The sequence below is a fragment of the Melozone crissalis genome, unplaced genomic scaffold (assembly GCF_028551555.1).
Source record: "Melozone crissalis strain CALT ecotype California unplaced genomic scaffold, PUWL_Pcris_2 ptg000013l_1, whole genome shotgun sequence".
Classification (NCBI taxonomy): Eukaryota; Metazoa; Chordata; class Aves; order Passeriformes; family Passerellidae; genus Melozone; species Melozone crissalis.
The window spans coordinates 26688368-26709630 of record NW_026535791.1 but is presented as its reverse complement, the minus strand read 5'-3'; the positions used below and the strand labels follow the sequence as shown (position 1 = coordinate 26709630).

The following is a 21263-nucleotide window of genomic DNA, read 5'->3' as shown; positions in this document are numbered from 1 at the left end:
TTCAATTTATCCTTTTACTTCTCTAAGGGAATGAAGCACTTTTTTCTCTGGAGACTGCATCAGACTATGTGAAAGATGAAAAAGCTTGTTTTTATGGCTTCAAATGTTATGCAATTGGATATGAATTTAGTCCAGGAAGTGATGAGGTAAGGGAAAAAGTGAGGTAGTTATAATTGCTTCACCTAATAAATCACCTAATAAATTTTTTGATGGTAAAAAAATTTGTATTTTTATTTATGGCTGAGTGACATTAGCAAAATATTTTTAGATTATTTATATAAAAGTAATAACATTTTTTTGCTAAGGGCATTATTAATTTGGAATTCTTTAATCAGGATACTATTGAAATGGCTTTTTGGGTGGTTTGTGGCACTCTGCAAAAACATAGTGTGGTTTTATCTTGTATGTCAGTGAGATATAAGATTTTCTGAAATTCTGGCCTACTCTTGCATCAGAGATCCAAGATATGGGGCTTTTTACTGTCACTGCCTATTGAATGACATACTTGCATTATTTTCCAGTGCTCACTTAGACCAGAACTCACAGACTCCTTGGAAATGCTGTGTGCATTTAGGCTACTTCGGGTTTTACCCAGTGGTCTCCTCATTTTACCTTTAAGGACATGAGTCATCTCCACCACTGTTTATTGCAAAGGGAAGATCAGATTTCATCACATCTTTGACCCAATTCTTTCTTTTGGCTTAAGAAATTACTGAAAACACTTAATATGTTTTATACTACATTCAGAAAAATAAGTCTTCCCTTGTCCTTGGGAGTCTTTGGCCCTGTTCCTTCATGTGGATTTTGCAAGGTCTGCATCTTGCTTACACTACAAGCCTCACAGAAGATTTACCTCATCTTATTCTGGATTTTGCTCAAACTAAATAATGTCTCTAGATTTTCATAATGTCAGGTTCTTTGGAATTTCTTACATATCAGATAAGAACACATACCATAAGATTATTATCTATAGTGGTACTGGCTTTCAGCAGAATCAGATTTATAATTCCTACAGATGATCTAATTAATCTGTGTTTGTTTAAGCAAAAGTTATTTCTATTCAAAAATACCCATGTAGATTCATATGTCATTCTTTTTTTTTAAAGCTTTTACAAACAAAGCTGCTGGCATATTTTTAATGCCCAGTGCTAAAACATGCTAGCCAATACCTTAAGTCTGTGATCTAAAGAGTAGTTATCAGTAATTGTTTTCACCTTTTTATTCTAAAAATTTTGGTACACTGTCCTATGTCACAGCAAAACACGGCAGTAGCTGTATAACAAGAAATACATTGCTGAGAGGTTTCAAAGTGGGTCATACAGTATTTCTTAATATAAAACATTGTCATAAAAATGTATTTATTGTCCTATTTTCTGAGACACTAATTTCGTTTTAATTTAAAGGGTATTATTCAGCTGGAGAAAGAACTGGCAAATTTGGGAGGATCGTGTGCAGCAGCTTTGATGAAGAAAGATTTAGCACTTCCTATTGGTAAGAACATACTTCATTTTTTCATCTTTGTTTTCTGAATTAATAGTACATTCAAATCTTATTGTTGCTTTTAGTTAGAGATAGTAATACAAAATTGTGTCTTGAAACAATAAAGCTGGCAGTATTTTCTGCTAACCTTTTTCCCTTTGTGTGTATATGGGGAGGAGGGAGACCTGGTCATTTAAATTTGAATGAACTCACCCCATCCACAGATAGTGTATGACTGTGTGAACTGTGTCCCACAGTTTCCTCGTGGTACTTCATAAACGTGCAGGTGTCATCTTTGTATTTCTCTTTCACTGTTTTTTTCCTCCCCACACTTCGCACCTCTTTGTATGAAAAAATACCTGCAGCATTGAATTGCAAAACTTCAAATTACTGTTTTAAAGTTGAAAGTGACCATTTTGTCAGTAGACCTTATAGCTAAAAATATTTCTACTGTAGCTTTTATATTTTTAACAGTTAGAAAAGAAATCACATACGTTTACAGCAGGTGCTGCAAATAGAGGTTTATAGTAACCCAACTGCAATTTAAAATGCAAGGAAAAATGAGTTTGTGGAAATTAATGGATATGGAAATGAAATTAGAACTTCTAATGATGCAGCTGTATTATGAGTAATATAATTTCTCTTAAATAGCGCCAGCATATAGAAAAAACAGGCTCATTATTTATAATAGGATATCTCTGATCATTTTAATTTAGGGGCTCAAATCAAAGCTCAGATACTGTTACACTGGAAGCGTGGATTAATGAGTAGGAGAGTACTGATCAGTGTGGAGTTTTCATCACAAAACCTTTGTATTTTTAATCGAATGCTTTGCTTCGTATTTGGATTGTTTACAAATTTTTTTATGTTGTAAGGAGGCACCTCAATTGCGCCAGTAGATCTGTATTTCACTCTCCAAAGTACAGGCAATTCTTCAGGTTAAATAAGTGCTTTCCTCTCTTATCCCTCAAGCTCCTTAGTTTTGTTGACTTCTCTTAGTTGTGCTATTCTTCTGTGCAACAACAGCAAAAAGATTGAAATCCTTGTAACTTATTTTCCCATATTTTACTATACTTTGTACTTCTCTCTTGGGAACTTTTTATGTTTGTTCTGTTAAAATGCCTGAAATGAGAAGGATGAAACATAGATTGACTTTATGCTATGCCATAGAGATTTGAAATAAAATATGCAGTGAAGTTACCTGTGCAGTCACAGCTGCATACAAATGTGGTTGTTTATGATCTGTGAGAGAGGAGGGGTAGGTGCACTGCTGCTAAGGGGTTTCTTGATGACTGATCTAATGGCAGTTGATTTGTCTGACTGTTTATCTAACATCAACTCAAGAACTTCAACCAAGTCTCTTAATGTTGCTGGTAGGATTACTGTGTTTGTGCTGTATAAGTGTATTGTTTCTCTCCAAGACCACTAGACCCTCTGAGTAAACAAAACTGAGGAATTGTAGCCAACAGTGGTAGTATTTGCAAATGGAAACTACTGTGCAGCCTTTTAAAATGGTTTTCAATTGTGTGTAATTTTGCTTTGAGTGTTTTTCCTGGTGTCTCAGAAAAACACTGTGGCAGAAAAAGTGGTGAGGTTGTGGTTTTCTAGTGCAACATTTATATGCCTTAGTATCAGGCCTTTTTTTCCTTTTTCTGCATCCTAGCTTATGTATCTTCTACCTTTTTGCTGCAAGTGAAATGCTTCTTTAGTATTGTCATTCCTAATCTGCAGAGCCCTTTTGTCTTACTTGTGGAAGAGTGTTCCTTAAGGAAAACCTACATAGAATAATAGAATCAATAATCATATAAAAGACTTCCTTGTAATGCACACACACGGGAAGGCCCTTTTTAGTAGACTTTTCAAACTTTGTTTTAATTTCTACAGTTTTACTTTTTAGTAATTGTCTAGTGGGTATAATCAGTGTGCAAAGTCAAATATTTGTGGGAGTATTCCTCTAGAAATATTAGGAATACAAGTGTTTTGAAGGACCTGACAAGGTTAAGCCTATTTTGCTCTGAAGGAAGATGGACCAGAAAGTGATTTCTTCATATATTAGGAAAAGTATCTTTGAGTTACGCCCAAATACTGTTCAAGTTTCCATGTTCACATGGTTGGTCTTCCTTCTTGCCAGCCACTTCAAGATATGAATTTTAGATGCTTCTTCCCAAGAGAGAGATCTGGTCTGTGACCAAGATCTGACTTCAACAGCAGTGTGAAATTGGTTTACTTATTTTGTATTAATACATTCTTAATTGTATCAAATCTGGCAGGAGTTTATTTCTGAGGACAGTTTTTAGATGTCTTTATTTCTTTGAATTTTAAAAATTGCCTTGGAACTTGGTTTTCTTATTTCTCTCTCTTCTGACTAGTAGAATTGCCTGGCATGTTTTTAAAAGAGAGTAGAAATATGGTTACCTTATCTGTTTCACCCCTCTGTTAAAAGACTGTTTGGCAATTCTGGTCATCCTGGAATCGGGCTTTGGAGTTGGATTTGTGAGAAAGAAATACTGTGTAATAGTGTGTATTTGAGTTTTGTGTTTTAGGAAGATCATAATTTATGAAATTGTGCAGGCTTTGTCAGGTTTTCAAATAATTTTACAAAGGTAAGCTCTTAAAAGGGAGCAGCTAGTGCATACTTAGAGATGCTGCTTCCCATAAACCATCTTGACCTCTCAAAATTTTTCTGAAAGTATCTAGTCACATCCAAAGACTTGCCATACATAGTGCCTTGGAGACAAAAAGAGAAGCACCAAATTTTGTTCTGTGCACTGAACTACACAACACTGCATGTTTACTATGTTACTTATAAATATTCATATTTCAGCTGCTGATTGAACAGTATGATACATCATTATGCAGACTTGAAATCTGTAGTATAAAAAGCTTCACAAAACAGAATGGAATCTCATATTCTGCAGTATGTAGATAATATAACTGGTTTATTTTTCCAGCAGGTAGTGAGTTTGAAGAGGATCTTGAGATACTTGAAGAGGCTGCACTACAGGTATGCTGCTGCTTTTTATCCATTGCAATGCACTTAAGCACATAATTGCCTTGAAACTGACTGCTACAGGAAAAAATAGTTTTGTAAGGCTTTTATAGTAGAATGGAATCCAGCTTATTATTTGATAGTTTAAGAAAGTCATACAGAATTTTAGTATTTAAATGAAATCATTTTTATAATGAATCTGCTTGGAAAAAAATACATGCAATGTCACATTGAACATTAGATGACCAAGTATTTCAAAATATCTGTTTGGCTGAAGTTGCAGTATTTGGCAAGTTTTAAATGTTACCAAAATCAATCTTGTACATGTCTTTGTAATGACAGAAATAAAATAACTTTTTCAGCTGAGCAGTGATGTTAATCAAGTCTCAAATAATACAATTGCAGTTTGTTCTGGTTTGGTCATGGCCTTTTGTTGAGTACAATGGGAGCTAATGGTGAATGTCCCTCAACTCAAGGTCATTTAACCCCTTTTGGCATAAATTATTGCTTAATAGACTGAGGTGGCTTTTTTTTAAAGCTTTTATGAGGGTAGAGTTTATTCTTCCTGAATGGTTTTAAATGCTCAAAATGTTTTTACCAATTGTGTCACATTATGGGGAAATGTGAACATGTTACTGAAAAGTTGTTCTATATCTCTCTTTTCACCCCCAACATCTGCCAAAAAAACCAAAAAGGTGTGCAAAGCTCACTCAGGCATTCTTGGGAAAGGCTTGGCACTGTCTCACTCCCCAACCATTTTGGAAGCTCTTGAAGGAAGCCTTCCCCTGCAGGTACAGAGCAATGAGCAGTCATTTCTGGAAGATTTCATTGCTTGTGTACCAGGATCCAGTGGTGGACGACTTGCAAGGTAAAACTGCACTGTTGCTTGTCCTTCTAACTGGCTGTAGAACTGTCATGGTTATTTTAAGTATTAGTTGAATAAAACGATTTGGCTATATTGTTTCCATGAATACATTAGTTAAAAGCATGTAAGCATTCAGATGTTCTGTGTCTTTTCTTACCTCTATATCGCATTTTTACAGAGTAAGAATTTGTCTTTTGGAGGCTGTAAGAGATTGTAATGTTGGGTGGTTTTCTTTCCTGTAGGTGGCTGCAGCCAGATTCATATGCTGATCCTCAAAAAACATCATTGATTTTGAATAAGGATGACATCAGATGTGGTTGGCCAACTGTTATTACAGTACAAACAAAAGACCAGTATGGGGAAGTTGTTCACGTTCCTAATATGAAGGTAATTATTGTAATCTTGGCTGTTCTGCTTAAACTTGTTGTCTTTAGTTTTTGTTGTAGGTATTCCACAGAATACTCTTGTATAGGACAGAAAGTGGCATTCATAAATTCATTGTAATCAGACTTTCTTACCTCTAAATCCACAGACCTGCCAAATTCTGTATTATGCCGCCACCATTTCATGAAATTGATAACTTGCCTGTAATGAGTTACACATTTGTAGTTGCATAAATAATCAGTCATAAGTGAGGTTGGATGGTGGTGATGTATTAAAGTGATGAGAATCCATTTTTAAATTTGTAAGCTAAGAAAGAGTGTTACAAACGATAGACTTTGTGATGGAAAAAAGGAATCAGAAGCCCATTGATGGACCACTTTATAGTTACTTTATTTTAGACTAGAACAGTACTCTTGCCTTTTCTGTTTCTAATACTTGGGTGTTCCTGTAGTCCTTGCAGTTAATAGGGATAACTGGCAGGGAGTGGTGTTCTGTGTTTGTCTTCAGCCTCTTCAGTTAACCACTGTTTTTCAGTACTGGAAAGGTGTGCTTGACAGCCTCAGGTAGAGTTAGAAGAATTTTGTGCATTCTGGGGTAAAACCTATGTGGAATGTGTAAAAGTGGGCTGCTTGATTTGAAGTGGTAAAGCAATGCAGACAAAACAAACACAAAATGGTTTTCATGTTGTTCTAATAAATTAGGTTGCTTCTGTGTTTTAAAGCCCACTACTACTGCACAGTAGTTGGTTTTCTTCAAGCCCAAGTGTAGATGAAATACTTTTTACAAAGGTGTGATTCCTTTGAGAAAAGCTCCCAAATCTGTTCCCAAATGGTATAATAATTGAGTTTTTTTACAGTGAGCTGTAAACATAATAATGAACAGCAGTTCTGCAACAGTAACACAAGAATCAGCTTAGTCACAAACACTGCTTGTGAAACTTGTGTGATTACTGACTTAAATTAGTGATAGAACAAGTGGAAGACTCTCAGTAGTGATTTTATCCTATCAGTCAGGAAAAAGATATGTCAAAATATGATTAAAATTATTACTGGTTTTATTATTTAATTACTGTTCACAAATATATTAAAGTAACAAAAATCTTAATTCAATTTAATTACTCTTCTGGACTTATTCAGTGTGCAGTGCAATGATGTAAATTTTGGTTAATTAAATCAAATTTTGATAAAACTGTGTGTGAAAACTGCAGTATTTGATATTGCAGATTTTGGATGAGTAACATACAAACTTATTTTCCAGGTAGTCTGTCTGTCTTTCTCAGAAAATTGTGTACTGCTAGCTGTTACCTGCACTAATGGAGATCTGTGCTACCTCTGGGGGAATAAGTCACTTATAACATGCATTGAAGAGCACAATATAAATGTGCAGTGCTGGCTGGGAAGGGGTAGGGCCAGCCAGGATCTGGTCTGGCCATTGCTGATCCACATCTAATGGCCATGATGATCTGCTCTGAAATCTGTGCACTCTCTTGGAAGGCTCTCTTTCTCCTTTGTTGCACTCTTTTGTTCTGGGAGAACTTCCCCTAGGCATAGCAGACTGTGTTCTGCCAGCCAGGGAGTGCTCTGGAACTGGCAGAAGTGACATCAGCCTGTGCTGATGGTGGAGTCAGTTGGCATCTTCCCAAGATGCTGTGCTTGGCTTTGCAGGTTAAGTGTAGATACATTGGGTTTTGACACAGCTGGATTTACAGGGAGGGCTCTAAGTGCTTTGTCACTGCACCGCATCAGATTTGGAAGAATGTCTGTGTGTTTTCTCACTAAATCATATTCCCTCTTCCACATCTTATTACAGGTGGAAGTCAAAGCTATTCCTGTTTCTCAGAAAAAAACATCTTTGCAACAAGAACAGGTTAAAAAAGTGCAGCGGATACCAGGCAGTCCTGCAACAGCTGTTTCCCCTAGCAGTGATATGACCTTTGGAGGGCTTCCTTCACCAAAGCTTGATTCCTCCTATGAGCCAATGATAGTAAAAGAAGCTCGGTATATTGCTATTACAATGATGAAGGTAAGTTACTGCAATTTTGGCAATGTAACTATAAAATTCAGCATTCAAAGTGTGTAAAGATATTCAGTAGAGAAGGAAAAATGTATGCTTCCTTTCAGTCCCAATCTGAAAATACATTCAGTGGAAATTACTTTGATTAATATTAGTTCAGCAATAAACTAAATACATCAAAAGGGCCAATTAGTTAAACTGTAAAGCAGTTAGATTGGATTAGCATAAAAAGGAAAGTTGTCTTTGATTTTGATTAAACAGATTACAAATTAATCGGAGTCATGATGCAGGAGAAATAAAAACAGTCATGAAAATGGTGAAGGGAAAGTTAAACCAGTATTTTTATTTATGTGGACTTGGAGTGTTGCAGTGAATGCTTACTTTAAACTAAAGCAGGTAAAACAGAAAAACAGGAAAAATAAGAGCTCAGTGTAGTAAAAAAGGCATGCAAATGATTTCTATATCAATGCATACGTATTAAGCAGCATCTGTTGAAATGAGCCACTGTTAAATGGATCAGTTCAGACGCTTAGCCAGGGACATTTTCTAAAGAAGTGAAAACTGAGCAGCTAGTGTTGATTTGATTGAGTCTATTGTACCACATGCAGTAAATTTACATATGTGTACCATACTGACCCAGTTAAGAGATGTGACATGTTGTGTACAGCTAACAGTTGCACAGCTTAATGAGACAGGATTAGCCAGGAGGGTAGAGGAGGATAATACTTAGCATAATCAGAATGGATTTGTTGTGGGGGCAGAACCAGCAAACTAGCACCTTTTAGAGGCAAAGGATAGTGCTGCAGTACCTGTGTGTAAATAGTGCAGCTGGGTACTGAATAGTGTCTTAATAGATCAGTGAAAGAACTATTAAATCAATGCAGTGTACAACCTATGGTTTAAGAACTTGATAGATCATGTGCATATCAAGGTGTGATTTTGGCATTTTTATTTGGGCTAGTGCAAACATCACTTCTTGGTTTGGTGCTTCTTTTAAAAGTGACTTGAATGGAGGCAGAAATAATTTATTTATCCCAAGTTAAGGCTTAGATGATATTTCTGATAGCCACTGTCCACAGGTGTCTGCTGCTTCTTTTCCAGTGATAGGTGTCAAATCTGCGGACAAAACTCTTGGAGTTGTATATCTTGTAATGTATGAGATGCCTTGGGGTAAATTACTGTGGTGCAAGTGTAGGGTGTTCAAAAACTCTTGTGTAGATTTGATGGAGTGAGGAATGCTTAATATCAGCTAGTTAATGTGTAGTCATTCTTTAGCTGAAATAAGGCTAAGGGAAAATGAAAATGGATGGATTAATTTAAAATCCTCTCAGAAGGTAATAACAGTATAAACCTTCATAAAGATAAAAGTAAAAAGACACCAAGGTTAAATTTTAAAAGTGTCTCTCTTGTTGAAACATGCTTGATTTCTGTGTTTAGTGCTTTCCCAGAGAATCTTCCCAAGGTTCCTTTCAAGCTAAGCCCTTTCCATCCAAAACTTTTAAGAATTCAAGGCATTGTAAATACTCTGTTCTATTTCCCTGCTTGCATTATTAAGCACACTAATTTCAGTGTAAAATGCTGATGTCCCCTGATATTTTCATTTTACATCAGCCTGCACCTTCTATCAGTACTTGATACAAACATCTAAATATGATTATAAAATCTCACTTTGTAAAAAAAATATAATCAATTATGACATGCTTGGGAGACTGATACCCAAAACTATATCCTTATGCAGGGACCCAGAATGGCATATATACATATATGTTCAAAGGTACTTATCCTACCTTTATTTATTTATTTAAATTATTTATATATTTCTGATTTAACATGGGAATCTGGTAACTCAGCAACTATTGCAGCCCAGAGAGATTCTTGCTGAGGGACTTTGTGCACTCCTAGGACAAGCTCTGTTTTCTTAGGGGACTTTTCAGAGCAGTGATTTTACAAGATGCTATGGAAGTGAACCAGGTCTTTTTTGTAGTGGAAATCAATGGAAGTATCACCTCAAGGTTCAGGGAATTCCATCTTCACTTGGAGTTGAAAGAAAAAGGATATGAAATTTCACTGATAAAGTGCCTGGGCTGGTTTGCAGGTTTTACATGCAATTTATTTGCTTTCTTATATTCACATGGACTTCAGTGCACTGCCTGGATTCAAAAGGGTTTTATACAAGTCAGATTTGAAGGGATTCAAAGATTTATCAAGGTTTTTGTTAGCAGTAGCAATCTTTCTTATCTAAATAATGGCTGTTGACTGAGACAGTGAAGATACCTCTTCCTGTGTGCACATATATTTCTGTGTTTTGAAATTTGTTTCTGATTCCCTGATTAATGCTTCTGGGGTGTGTAAAGCTAGATTGATGTGTTCTTTAAGAAAATGCTCTGCTTTCTTTTATTCAAGATAGTGGTGTAACTGTTTGTTTTGGTTTTGAATTTAATCTGTGTATAGGCATATGAAAATTATTCCTTTGAAGAACTGCGTTTCGCTTCACCAACACCAAAGAGGTAAACATTAAAAAATTTCTTTTGGATGGGGGCTTAAATTAACATATCCTGACAATTCTGCTTACACCCAGACTCCCAAATGTGACTTACAGGTAATCATGTCTGAAGGTAGAAACACAGAAGTCAAGTATTATGTTTTCTAACATGTAGCAATTTTATTCAAAATCTTTTTTTTCTTAATTGTTCTAATGTTGTTTCCTTATTTATATTAGCTACTCTTTGAATGTGTTATTATCATTTGCTATAAATAAATGTAGTATAGAGGATTACATTTTCATAGTAAACAATAGGAGGTTAATACATTGGAAAGGGAAAAATTGTATTTAGATGATCTGCTAGAAAAGAGTAGTTTCCAAAATAAACATTATACTAATCGTTATATATAATTGATTGATTGATTTTAATTGTTTTGTTTATGCCTAGACCCAGTGAAAACATGTTGATCAGAGTCAATAATGATGGTACATACTGTGCAAACTGGACTCCTGGAGCTGTTGGTCTCTATACCATTCATGTTACGATTGATGGCATTGAAATAGGTACTTAATTTTTACTATATTTAAGCATAAATGTATATTATTTCCACTTTGTGTACTAACACATTTGTTTTAATGCTCATAAGATTTAACATTACAGTTCATAGCAAAACTTAGTAGCCAAGTTTTCATTCAGAAGCCTTCTAGTTCAATCACTCTTTGTCAGAAGAAGAAACCCCACTGAAATAGGAATGCATGTTGCAAATCGTGTATTTATAATGTGGTTAGATTACCAGATTAACAGACTCTCTTATTCTCAACTCTCAGTATTGAAAGAAGAATGTCTTCTTTCAGCTGAGAGTGACAGAGAAGTAGAGTTAAAGGGGAAAAAAAACTCAGCCCAACACTGAAGAACCTAATGAAGGTGAAATTGCTCCTGACAATGCTGAAATACTTACTGTCATTTGTTCTGGAAAATTGAGGAGATGTGGTCTTAACTGAGACTCTGCTTAAACTCTTAATTATTTATACTAATTTTTAAATTATTTCGGTTCATTCCTTGTGGGAAATCTTGTCGTTATCTTGCCAGTCTTGGGGACTGCACTATGATATCAATACTCTAGCATGTGGTGGAAAGAGTGCCCTTCCAAAATACTCTGTCATGAATGCTCTCATGTCAGCCTTACTGGTGATATGGTGAAGATGGAAGTAGAAACACTCAAAGTGTTGTAGCTGGATCCACATGTGATAAGAGGGTTTGGGTGAGTTCACGAGCATCAGCAGTTCCTCTTTCCCAATACTGACCGGCACCTTTGGTAAACACATAGTGATACTCATAAATGCAAGTACACATCATTCACATAGAAATGGAATGAGATTTGGTTTTATGTGTTAACTACAAAAAATAAGATGTATAAAGTATTATTATTAATTATCCTCTATTTCTCAAACAGAGGAACATTTGCCTTCATTGGAGCCTGTGATGCACTCAGTTGTATTTTTTCCAGTGTGTCATCTCTGGAGCAAACTTTACACTGTAGTTTCAATCAACTGCTCTTATACTTTTGCGCAACTTCTACCATCTTCAAGCATTGTGTAAACTTCTAGAAATGATAAATATAACTCTTAACTTTCATTATTAAACAGATATGAGTATACTCTTAATACTTAGCTGTGCCATTTTTTTTGCAATGGAACTTTCTGACTCAATCATTAGACTATGTCCTCTGAAGGTTTGATGTACTTATGGTTGGCCCATAATTCTGTCCATTTTTGTCTGCTTAAGTACTGGTAACAGTTTCTCTTTGTTTCAAACCTTTCATGTTCTTGATGCTTGTAGATTGCTTCTGTTATTGTTGTGCTTGTTTAAAAGGATGTTAGTGAAACCAGCAGTTCCATTGCTATATCAGGATTATTCTTTTCAAGATGTTGTTCTTCCCTTTTAACAGTGATTGCTGAGGCAATTTCTTTGAAGGTTGTTACTCAGGGTCATGTTCATCTATTAAATAAATTTTTGTGTCTTTCTTCACATGTATTTACTACATGTATTTTTCTTCACAAACAAGAATGTCACTTTCCTGTGTCTTTGTATTTTTAACAGCATTGGTAATGAAATATACCATTTTTTTCACTATAGGCCTTGTCTGGTTGTATAATGTGGCTTTTCAGGCTCTTATATCTGTCTCACATGTAGCAATTAGCTTCTGTAGCAGTACAGCATTGCATAAGCTACTGCCTCTCCAGAAGCTTTCACCTGCACCTCTCAAACATTAGACTCTGTGTTGACCATACCTTGAAACGTAACCCTACAGACACTGTTAAGATACAAAATTACCTGGTAGTGCTCTGTACCTACACTGTGACAGATATCTAACAGCAGCATGAAACCACATCTCTGTAAATTTCCACATATGAAAATAGAAATGTTCAAAAATTAAATACCTTGCACCATGAAGCCAACGGCAGGTGTTGATTTTGGCAGACAGATAAGTGTTTATTTTGTATGCTCTAAATTGTAGCACAGATAAACTGTAGTTACTATTTAAGTGATATATCTCCTTATATTTTTTTTAATGTAGTCTTTGTTTGCTTATAGATGCTGGACTAGAAGTGAAAGTAAAAGATCCTCCAAAAGGAATGATACCTCCCGGAACCCAGCTTATTAAACCAAAAGCAGAGCCTCAGCCAAACAAGGTTTGGAGAACTAAAAAAAAACCCAAAACAGATAGTTATGTTTGGGTGGGACTTTTTTGTTGTTTAATGTGTACTTTATCATGTAATAGTCCTGCAGACTTAAGGATATTTGCAGATCACTTTAACATGCTGAATGGAATGAAATTAATACACTGGATAAATGAAACAAATCCATTCTGTTTTCTTTTAGTACATGAATTCACAAAACTGATAGAAGCTCTACAGAAACTGCCTTTGCCTTGGCTTGTCACACAAACATATCACAACTATTATTAAAGCCACAGACAAAATTTTGCACTGTTATTAGTTCTATTTCTTTTATATTGTACTGCAAAATTAATTGTGCATGAAATTTTACAAAGATTTTGTTTGTTCTGTCATGAGCATCTTCAATCAGTATATAATTCATAGCCAGTTTCTTTAGTATATTTTTCTTCCTTAGAGAATGGCATGATTATGTTTTTTAAAGGTATCCTTTCTGTAGCTTTTGATATCCCTGTTTCACCTTATCATTCCACCCTGAAGGACTAAAGTAGACACAGTGAAGCAAGTAAGATGAGCTGGGCAATAGTGGTATAAGGAAAATGCCTAGATGAGGGATATACTTTGCACAAATGAGATGCTGATTTTTTTTTTTTTTTTTTAGTAAACCTGTATTAAAGTTGTGGAATACCACAAGTTTGTCTTTCCTACTGAAATTGGGAAGGTGGTTAAGAAATATATGGTTACAAAAAGGATCAGGTTTCTGACAACTTCTTACCTATGCAGTGCATCCTAATTTTTTTTTTTCCTAGACTTCGGGTTAATCCAGAAACAGTAACTTTGTTGTATGGTTCCCCAGTCTCTAAAATGCATCCAGCATCTCCTTCTACTACTAACAAGATTTTTTTCTCTGGAGCCATGCCTCAAATTAAAAATAATAAATGTACTTCTAGTTTCAATGCAGCATTTACCCCTCACTGGCTCTCTTTTTTTTGTTTTTTCCCCAAAAAGTTTCTTTTAGACTTTCTCCCTTCTCTTGGAAGGAAGATTGCCTGGTTAGTTCATTATCTTAATTACAACTCCCAATTCCTACTAATTGGGAATCTCTACTAAGAGAGATTTATATCTCAAGCAACTTCATTATACTTGCACCCAAGGTGATCATCATCTGTGTTGTTTTGCTGTCCCCAAGTTGAGAGAATCTGGTTTGATATGAGATGAATTGCTGAGCAGAAGTTCTGGTTTTCTTTTCAATTATTACAGTGGAAATTGGTGTGATTTGTTCATATAACTCTTGTTCATATAACATGATAACTCTGTGTTGTCAAGGAACAGTCAAAGTACTTGACAGAAGTCAGTCCTCTGGAGTTCTGAGATGTTATACAGTGTTTAATCCTCTCCTTGTGTTGTTCTGTGTGCATGTCTCATTTCTTGTTCCAAGTTTGTCTCTTAGAAAAAGGAGCCATCTTTGTCCTGTACATAGTGTCTGTAGAGCCAGCTAAACAGTTAAACCAGACCTTTCATGGTAAATCATTTAATCAGTCTACTTTCTTCTGTGTCATAATAAATCATAACAAATCAGGATAATTCTTTGTGTATCAACAGCAGTGTTGTAAGTAATACAGCAGGGTAGTAATTGTATTTTGCTCTATGTTTCTGAAGCCAAGAATGCAGATTAGACATGTATCAGTCAGAGACAGCTCAGTGTACCAAATCATGTTTTGTTGACAAAAAGGGCATAGTTGAGCTCTAAATGGTGTTTCATCATCTTTGTCAGCCTGAAATTTCAGATAGTTGTAAGCAAAGGATACTAACAGTGCATTCTTAGTGGTGATTTGTTCTCAGCTAGAAACACCATAATATTTTCATTGAGGCACTGGAACATTCCAGATTTGTAGCCAAACCTCATGTAAATTGCCAGCTGAAAATGGGTACTCTGTTATGATTTGATATGTGTATTCTTCATTCTCTGTTATTTGAAGTCAGATGAAAAATCTGAAGGAGACTATGATAGTGATCTGTATTCAGCCTGGGGTATAAGGCCCATAAAAATTGCTGCCTCCTGTTAGTCTGCAAAGCTTAAATTAACTAACTTGCAGGAAACTTGATTCCACATCCTATTGAGGACAGCATTGTTTTTCAAGCTATGTAATGTAATTCAGGGTAGTTGGAACCAACTAGAAGGAAAGGGTCCTAATTTAGCTCAATTTGGAGGTGCAAGACTAGTACCAGAATGATCGGTCACTAACACATTTTGATGGTTTCTACCATCCTGACACAACAAGTAGCTAGCATTGATGGCAAAACCCAAAACCAACCACCAAACCCAAAAGCTCTGGCCTGGGAGTGGCTTTTCTCACCCCTTCATAGACCAACCCCCTTGTTAAGGTCGCTTTATCCTGGACAACACTCCTTTCTTGTGTGATGTGTACCTCTTTGCAGATTTGTCAGGTAAAATAGCGCAGCAATACAGGTCTTGAAAACTGCTGTAGGGATGATGTACATCCTAACTGCTAAGCCTGTCTGCCTTAGTCAGTTCTTCAGTTGGAATCCAGGTGTATGTTCCATGGAAGAGCTGCCTGTGGAGGTGTTATGGAGCTACTAATCCACTGTGCTATACAGAAATGTTCCTAGCAAAGAGGCGCTGTATCAGATAGAAGACACAGATGATACAATTTTTCATCGTGATCAGAAATGACCATAAGGGAACTCCTGATCTGTTTTTGATTGTATTGTCTGTCAGTGGATCTGATCCTTAAGTAATTTCTAGTTATAGGTTGAAGTTTTGTATTAACTAATTAGGTTAGCTGTTGCAAAAGGGAAGAAGGCTCTTTCCAGGCCTGTGCCTCCTCAAAATCTGGAATGTGGGTTTTTCCTCTAAATTAAAGTTTTTAATCCAAGTTCTAGCAAACTGTCATAACGATTTTCTGAAGTAACATGATGCAAGGACCCCTAATTTGCAAGACTTTGTTTTTGGTTTGTCTGTATTTAGAATGCTGTCAGCAGTGATTCAGTTTATACTTTTCCAAGGACCTTGAAAGTCCTAGCTTTGTCTGTAGCGAGAATGTAAGTATTACAAGTAAGAGGACTGTTAATAAGCAAAACCTTGCACATTTTGGAGTAATTTATCTATGAAATCCTTTACATGCTTCTGGTTTTGGAGTTTTGTTGGGTTTGTATTTTGTTTTTTAAATTATCCTCAGAATAAATATAATTTCTTAAATAATTTCTTTAGGGAACAAAGGTTCGTACACTTAGCTCTTACCTTTTGTTATGTATCCCTAAGTTTGTTCCTTACACATCATTCTGTCCTTTATGTTGTTATAGATAAAATCCATATTTCTATTGATACTTTTATCACTTTTATCTGTGGAGTTTGAAAATAACCTTCCAAGAGAATGGCTTTATACCATATGGATAGAATATATGCATCTCTGGTTTTAAGAGACCAGTAGGATGCCTTACATTTGTTCTGTATGGAATAGGTGCCTGATAATGTTTGAATGGTAAAAACATGATAGTGAATAACAAGTGGAAGATTTTGTGGTGCTGTAGGAAGTCCAGCTAATAGCAAGAAGCCTCTGCTCTAACCTTGCTGTGGAAAAACAAGGAAGAAACTATTGAAATAGCAGTTTAAAAGATAAAGAAGTAGAAAGATTATTTTATTTTAAAATGGCTAGTTAAACTCTTTAGCTAAGGAAAATAACCAAATTTTGGTTAAAAAAAAGCTGACTAAACAAATACTGCAGTAGCACAACTGAGAAATGGTAATCCGAGGGTGATGAGTTAAAAGAAATAATAAATTTGAAAATGCAAATCTGGTGAAATTTTCAGCGGTGAATGAAATATGTGTGTTTGTTAAAAAAATCAGAAGGTTGTACTGATTATTGTAGGGTATAACAGAAATATTTCCAAGTTAATGCATGCTAACATTATGGTGTTTTGGAACATTATAACTTTCTTGATTATAGTAGAAAAATAAAGTTATACACAGAAGCCATGGGAAACTAGCAACAAACTGTAACTCTTAAGACTGCTGTCTTGTCACTGGCATTTCAGAACCTGTTAAACCTATTTCTTTTTACTCTGAGAGCTCTGTTCCAATTTTTTTTCTTCCCTACTGTCTTTCTTTGCTTCTCTTAGGTTCGCAAATTTGTGGCCAAGGACAGTGCAGGGCTTCGTATCCGTAGCCACCCTTCCCTTCAGAGTGAGCAGATAGGCATAGTGAAAGTCAATGGATCCATCACTTTCATTGATGAGGTAATCCATAAGACATTTCTATTGAAAATTGGGCTGACATGTAAAGGTAATTCATGCAAAATAATGGGGTTTTTTCCATGTTTAGATGCTGACATATGCAACCTAAGACCATAAATTGCAAAAATCTAAATTTACTAATTTAGTTTTTCAAGCTGTCATTTCCTTTCATTTACTTACTTCAAACCTGTGTAACGAACATTTGATACTGATACAAGGAAAGAAAATTCCTGGAGTTCATCTTACAATAATACCTCTTAAGATTTAGCTTTTCACTACTTACTATTTCAACTCTACACAAAAATTCAGATGCAGATGTCCTTTTCATTACATCTGTTACTTAGAGATCTGAAAGATCACTACCAGTGTGTTAGACTACTATGCATGTATTTTTCTTACAATATAACTTCATATGCAAGGAATATTTTTGTGATTTACAAAGTCATGCCAGCAATGGAAAAATGGGAAGTGGGGAATTTATAAAGCTTATTAAGGCTTGGCTTTCTTTCCTCTTTTATTTCAAAGCAATTCTTGTTTACTGCATGATCTGATTTAAATTTGTTTTTATGCCTTGACTTATAAAAAGATATGCTTCCCCATTGCTTTGGAGTTCTGATTTTGTCAATATTCCTCTTTGCCTCTGCTTTTGTTGTATCAGCATTGTCAGGATTGTTGCTTCTTTGCTGCTCTTGTCTGCCTGAAGTCTGTTAATCCTTGCTAGCTCCAGAACAGTTACAGGAGGGCATGGCTCGTTCTTGTTGCTTGTTTCCCATAGATCCACAATGATGATGGTGTTTGGCTGAGGCTGAATGATGAAACAATAAAGAAGTATGTTCCAAACATGAATGGTTACACTGAAGCCTGGTGTCTGTCTTTTAACCAACATCTTGGCAAGAGCCTTCTGGTACCTGTTGACGTAAGTAAAAGGTGCCTTTGAAAAATATCCAAAAGTACACTCTATCCTCATTACAAGACTTTCTTTAATTAAGGCTGCAAAAAGTCCTGAGGTAAACGATATTTTAATTATCAAATACAACCTTATATGTGTGCATTTTGGAGGGCTGCTGTGTAATGAGGGTGGAGTGTAGAAAGGTATGAGGCTTTTTATACTGAAGCCTCTTCTCCTAGAAGAGAAACAGAAGTGCAGGGACTGCTGTAATAAAAACAGAATACTTTTAGGTTGTGGTCTGCACCAGGTGTTTCTTATGCTAGATAGCATTGTGTGTGAAGTGTCCACTGGTGCTATGATTTCAGAAGAGGCTTGCAGCCTACAGTGAATCAATGTAATTGTTGCTTTTTACAAGACCCAACCAACCAAAAAGTTCTTTAGGCTCTGGGTTGTGTGGATGTTTTTTGTGAGTTTCATACCTGAATCCTTACCTGAATCCTGAAGTTACCACTTCATTAGCTAATCAAAGAACCCTAGAGCTTCAAGACAAACATTGAATTTATAATAACAGTTAACAGGAAGTGAATAACTTCAATGGTGATTGTCATCACTACAGTTAAAGGCTAGACCTTTTCTGGAAACCAATTACAGTTTTTTGAAAAATGTGAAAGACAAAAAAGGAAAAGCTTTATTAGCTAAACCAGTGTTTCTCAAAAGATTCATGAAAATGCTGGCCTTTCTGGCTCATCTGTTTTCATGCGTTCCCCAGAATGGGCAGTACCTTGTTTTCTTATGGGCAGAATGTGAGAATCAGATTGATACTGCTATTTAGATTTGATTTGTCATCTTATCTGAGTAAGTTGCTGCTGCAATTGAAGATAGTTGAGAAATATTTCATGAAATTAAACACTGCAACAGTAATATTATGCTGTTCATGTTTTTTGGTTGTAGAAGAACTGAGATATTCCCAGTTCCAGTGAAATTGGGCTATTTGCTAGTAGCTAAAACTGGAAATTCATAATGCCCTGTGGCTGTTCTGCCAAACACTGTTATGTGATGTGAATAGGTCTTCTTGTCTACAAATTATTTGTTGATATATTTCTATTTGTAGATTTCTTTTAATAGAATCTTTGTTTGGGAAATTATTTTAATTTTGGATTTGAGAAGCAAATTATTTCTGTACTCAGAAATCAGTCACTCAAATATGCCTGTCATCACAGTGTTTTTCTGGTCTGCTGTAGAATGTATGAAAGCATGGAAAAAAGTAGGCTTTGTTTAAAATTTTGCCTGTATTTTTTGCCTTAGAAATTGGTTGCCATTAGAAAGTTGCTGTATTATACTTCCATGAAATATTAATAGTTCTGTGCAGTAGTTGTATTTTACCAGTTCACCCATGGTAAAAGTGAATTTATCTTGACTAAGTAACTAACTTCAGCAAATTTTGTTTATCTAGATGGGTATTATAGTCTGGTAGATTTTTATTAGATGTGGTTAGTGATTTTCTGTGTTTCTTTTTTTTTAGTTTAGCTATTTTCAGTAACTTTTTACTTGTTGAAGGGAATATTTTTGAGCTCAGCAATTGTCTGTGATTAGCAAGAATTTACTGCTTGGCATATTTCATACAGCTCTGGTATACATGTGGTTCTAGGGAAGAGCATATGCTGTGCTCCTTGAGAGAAGCCTGGAAAGAAATGTCTGCCATGAATAACTGAGCATTCAGTCTTGACAGCATAATTTTGAGAATTCAAATTTCATATGAATAAGGAGGTCATGTACAATCAAAAGTGAAAAACAGCATTCAATTTTCAGACATTTAGTTCTCTGCATCTAAAGTTCAGATGAAAGATTCTCTCTTGGTTTTGGGGGTTGTTAAACACTCTTATGAATTAGTTTTGTTACCATTTAGACTGTTATGAGCTTCAGATATGCCTAATTTTCTTTTAGGTAGCCAGTCACACGTCTTGACTGACATAAGTTAAACGTCATGTGCTTTCTTATTTTCTGCTCTGTGAGTGGCAGCCAACATAGCAAAAGGGTTATGAGAGCAACTCTTTCAGCAGTGCAGGCATGTGCAAGAAATGTGCTCTGAGCTACTGTCAGAAGAGTTTCCTTGCGTGGCTCTAATTTTCAGATTTTCAGGAGGACTTTGGCATATCCTGAAACTATTTTATTTCATTATGACGGTATATAAGCAGTAAGATTTGTTGGTTTGATTTATATATATATATATATATTATAATAAGAGGAAAAAGGAAGAAAATAGTTTTCCAACATTCTGTATTTTAAAGCTGACAAAACATAAGGTTCAGAGGCTGACTTTTGAATGCCTTAAGTCTTTACAGCATGCTAGTCTAGCATATACTGCTTTCTTACTAGAGCCTTCCTTTGCACAGATACTGCTTTCTTGGTAGGAAACTTGAAATCTTTTTTATGGTGATTACTAGGTTGAAAATATTTCAAATTATACTCTTTTTTTTCCTCCGAATTGTCCAAAAAACTGACTGTTTGCAAGTTGTCAAATTTGATTTTTGCAGTCCTCTAGAGATGAATGATTTATGTCAAAAAAGATACTGAATTAAGTAATAAATGCTAAAGTTTTGTTAGATTAAACTGTGGTATAATTCATATCTGCTCGATCCTGTTGATTTGTGTAGCTGAATGACTTGATGAGCAGAATGCAGTAGAAAAAATTTTGATTGTGTGAGATTTTTTGAAGCCAAGCTGTTCAACCAGTTTTGGCTTAAAAGGAAGACTGGAGAAAGTCTCTTTGCGACTGAAAATGCAAAGGGAAGATCAAATGCCTGAGCTAGGCCATGTATTCCCTGTATAAATAGATGTCACATTTCTTCAACTAAATTCCATTTTCTGTTCAACTCTGAGTGGGCAGACTTGTCATCTCCAATTACATTGCTTTCTCATGTGTAAATATACAGGCTTTTTATAATCAATCCCTTAAGTAAATAAAATTTCTCAGTGCATTTTGGAAAATATGTAAAAACTTTTAAAAAAAGTTTTAGTTATTCCATTTCTTCACTGTATTATGGAACAGTGAGCAGATTAAAAACAGTAGAGGTTCTTGGCAATGTTAATTGTGACCTCTTTTCATCTTGATGTATATTTTGTGTCTTCATTTTATGTATGTTTATTAGCATTAACTAGATATTTTATGATAAAGCAAGTACTGGATATTGTGGATCTCATAAATGCACTTTCTGTATTTTTATTAGAG

The 21263-nt window shown here is 35.4% G+C and overlaps 1 protein-coding gene across 10 annotated transcripts in view; it reads left to right on the top strand.

Moving 5' to 3' along the window:
- MYCBP2 (MYC binding protein 2) overlaps positions 1-21263 on the top strand; it is a 177521-nt gene that overhangs the window by 103952 nt on the left and 52306 nt on the right. For 7 of the 10 annotated variants that reach the window (XM_054272162.1, XM_054272158.1, XM_054272159.1 and 4 more), the window contains 11 exons: positions 28-146; positions 1404-1491; positions 4431-4483; positions 5164-5336; positions 5576-5720; positions 7527-7739; positions 10182-10237; positions 10661-10776; positions 12809-12906; positions 17032-17148; positions 17921-18061. In XM_054272162.1, the coding sequence (XP_054128137.1) occupies positions 28-146; positions 1404-1491; positions 4431-4483; positions 5164-5336; positions 5576-5720; positions 7527-7739; positions 10182-10237; positions 10661-10776; positions 12809-12906; positions 17032-17148; positions 17921-18061 (1319 nt within the window). The remainder of the gene's footprint in view (positions 1-27; positions 147-1403; positions 1492-4430; positions 4484-5163; positions 5337-5575; positions 5721-7526; positions 7740-10181; positions 10238-10660; positions 10777-12808; positions 12907-17031; positions 17149-17920; positions 18062-21263) is intronic. The other 3 variants (XM_054272161.1, XM_054272164.1, XM_054272156.1) reach the window with 1 other exon arrangement.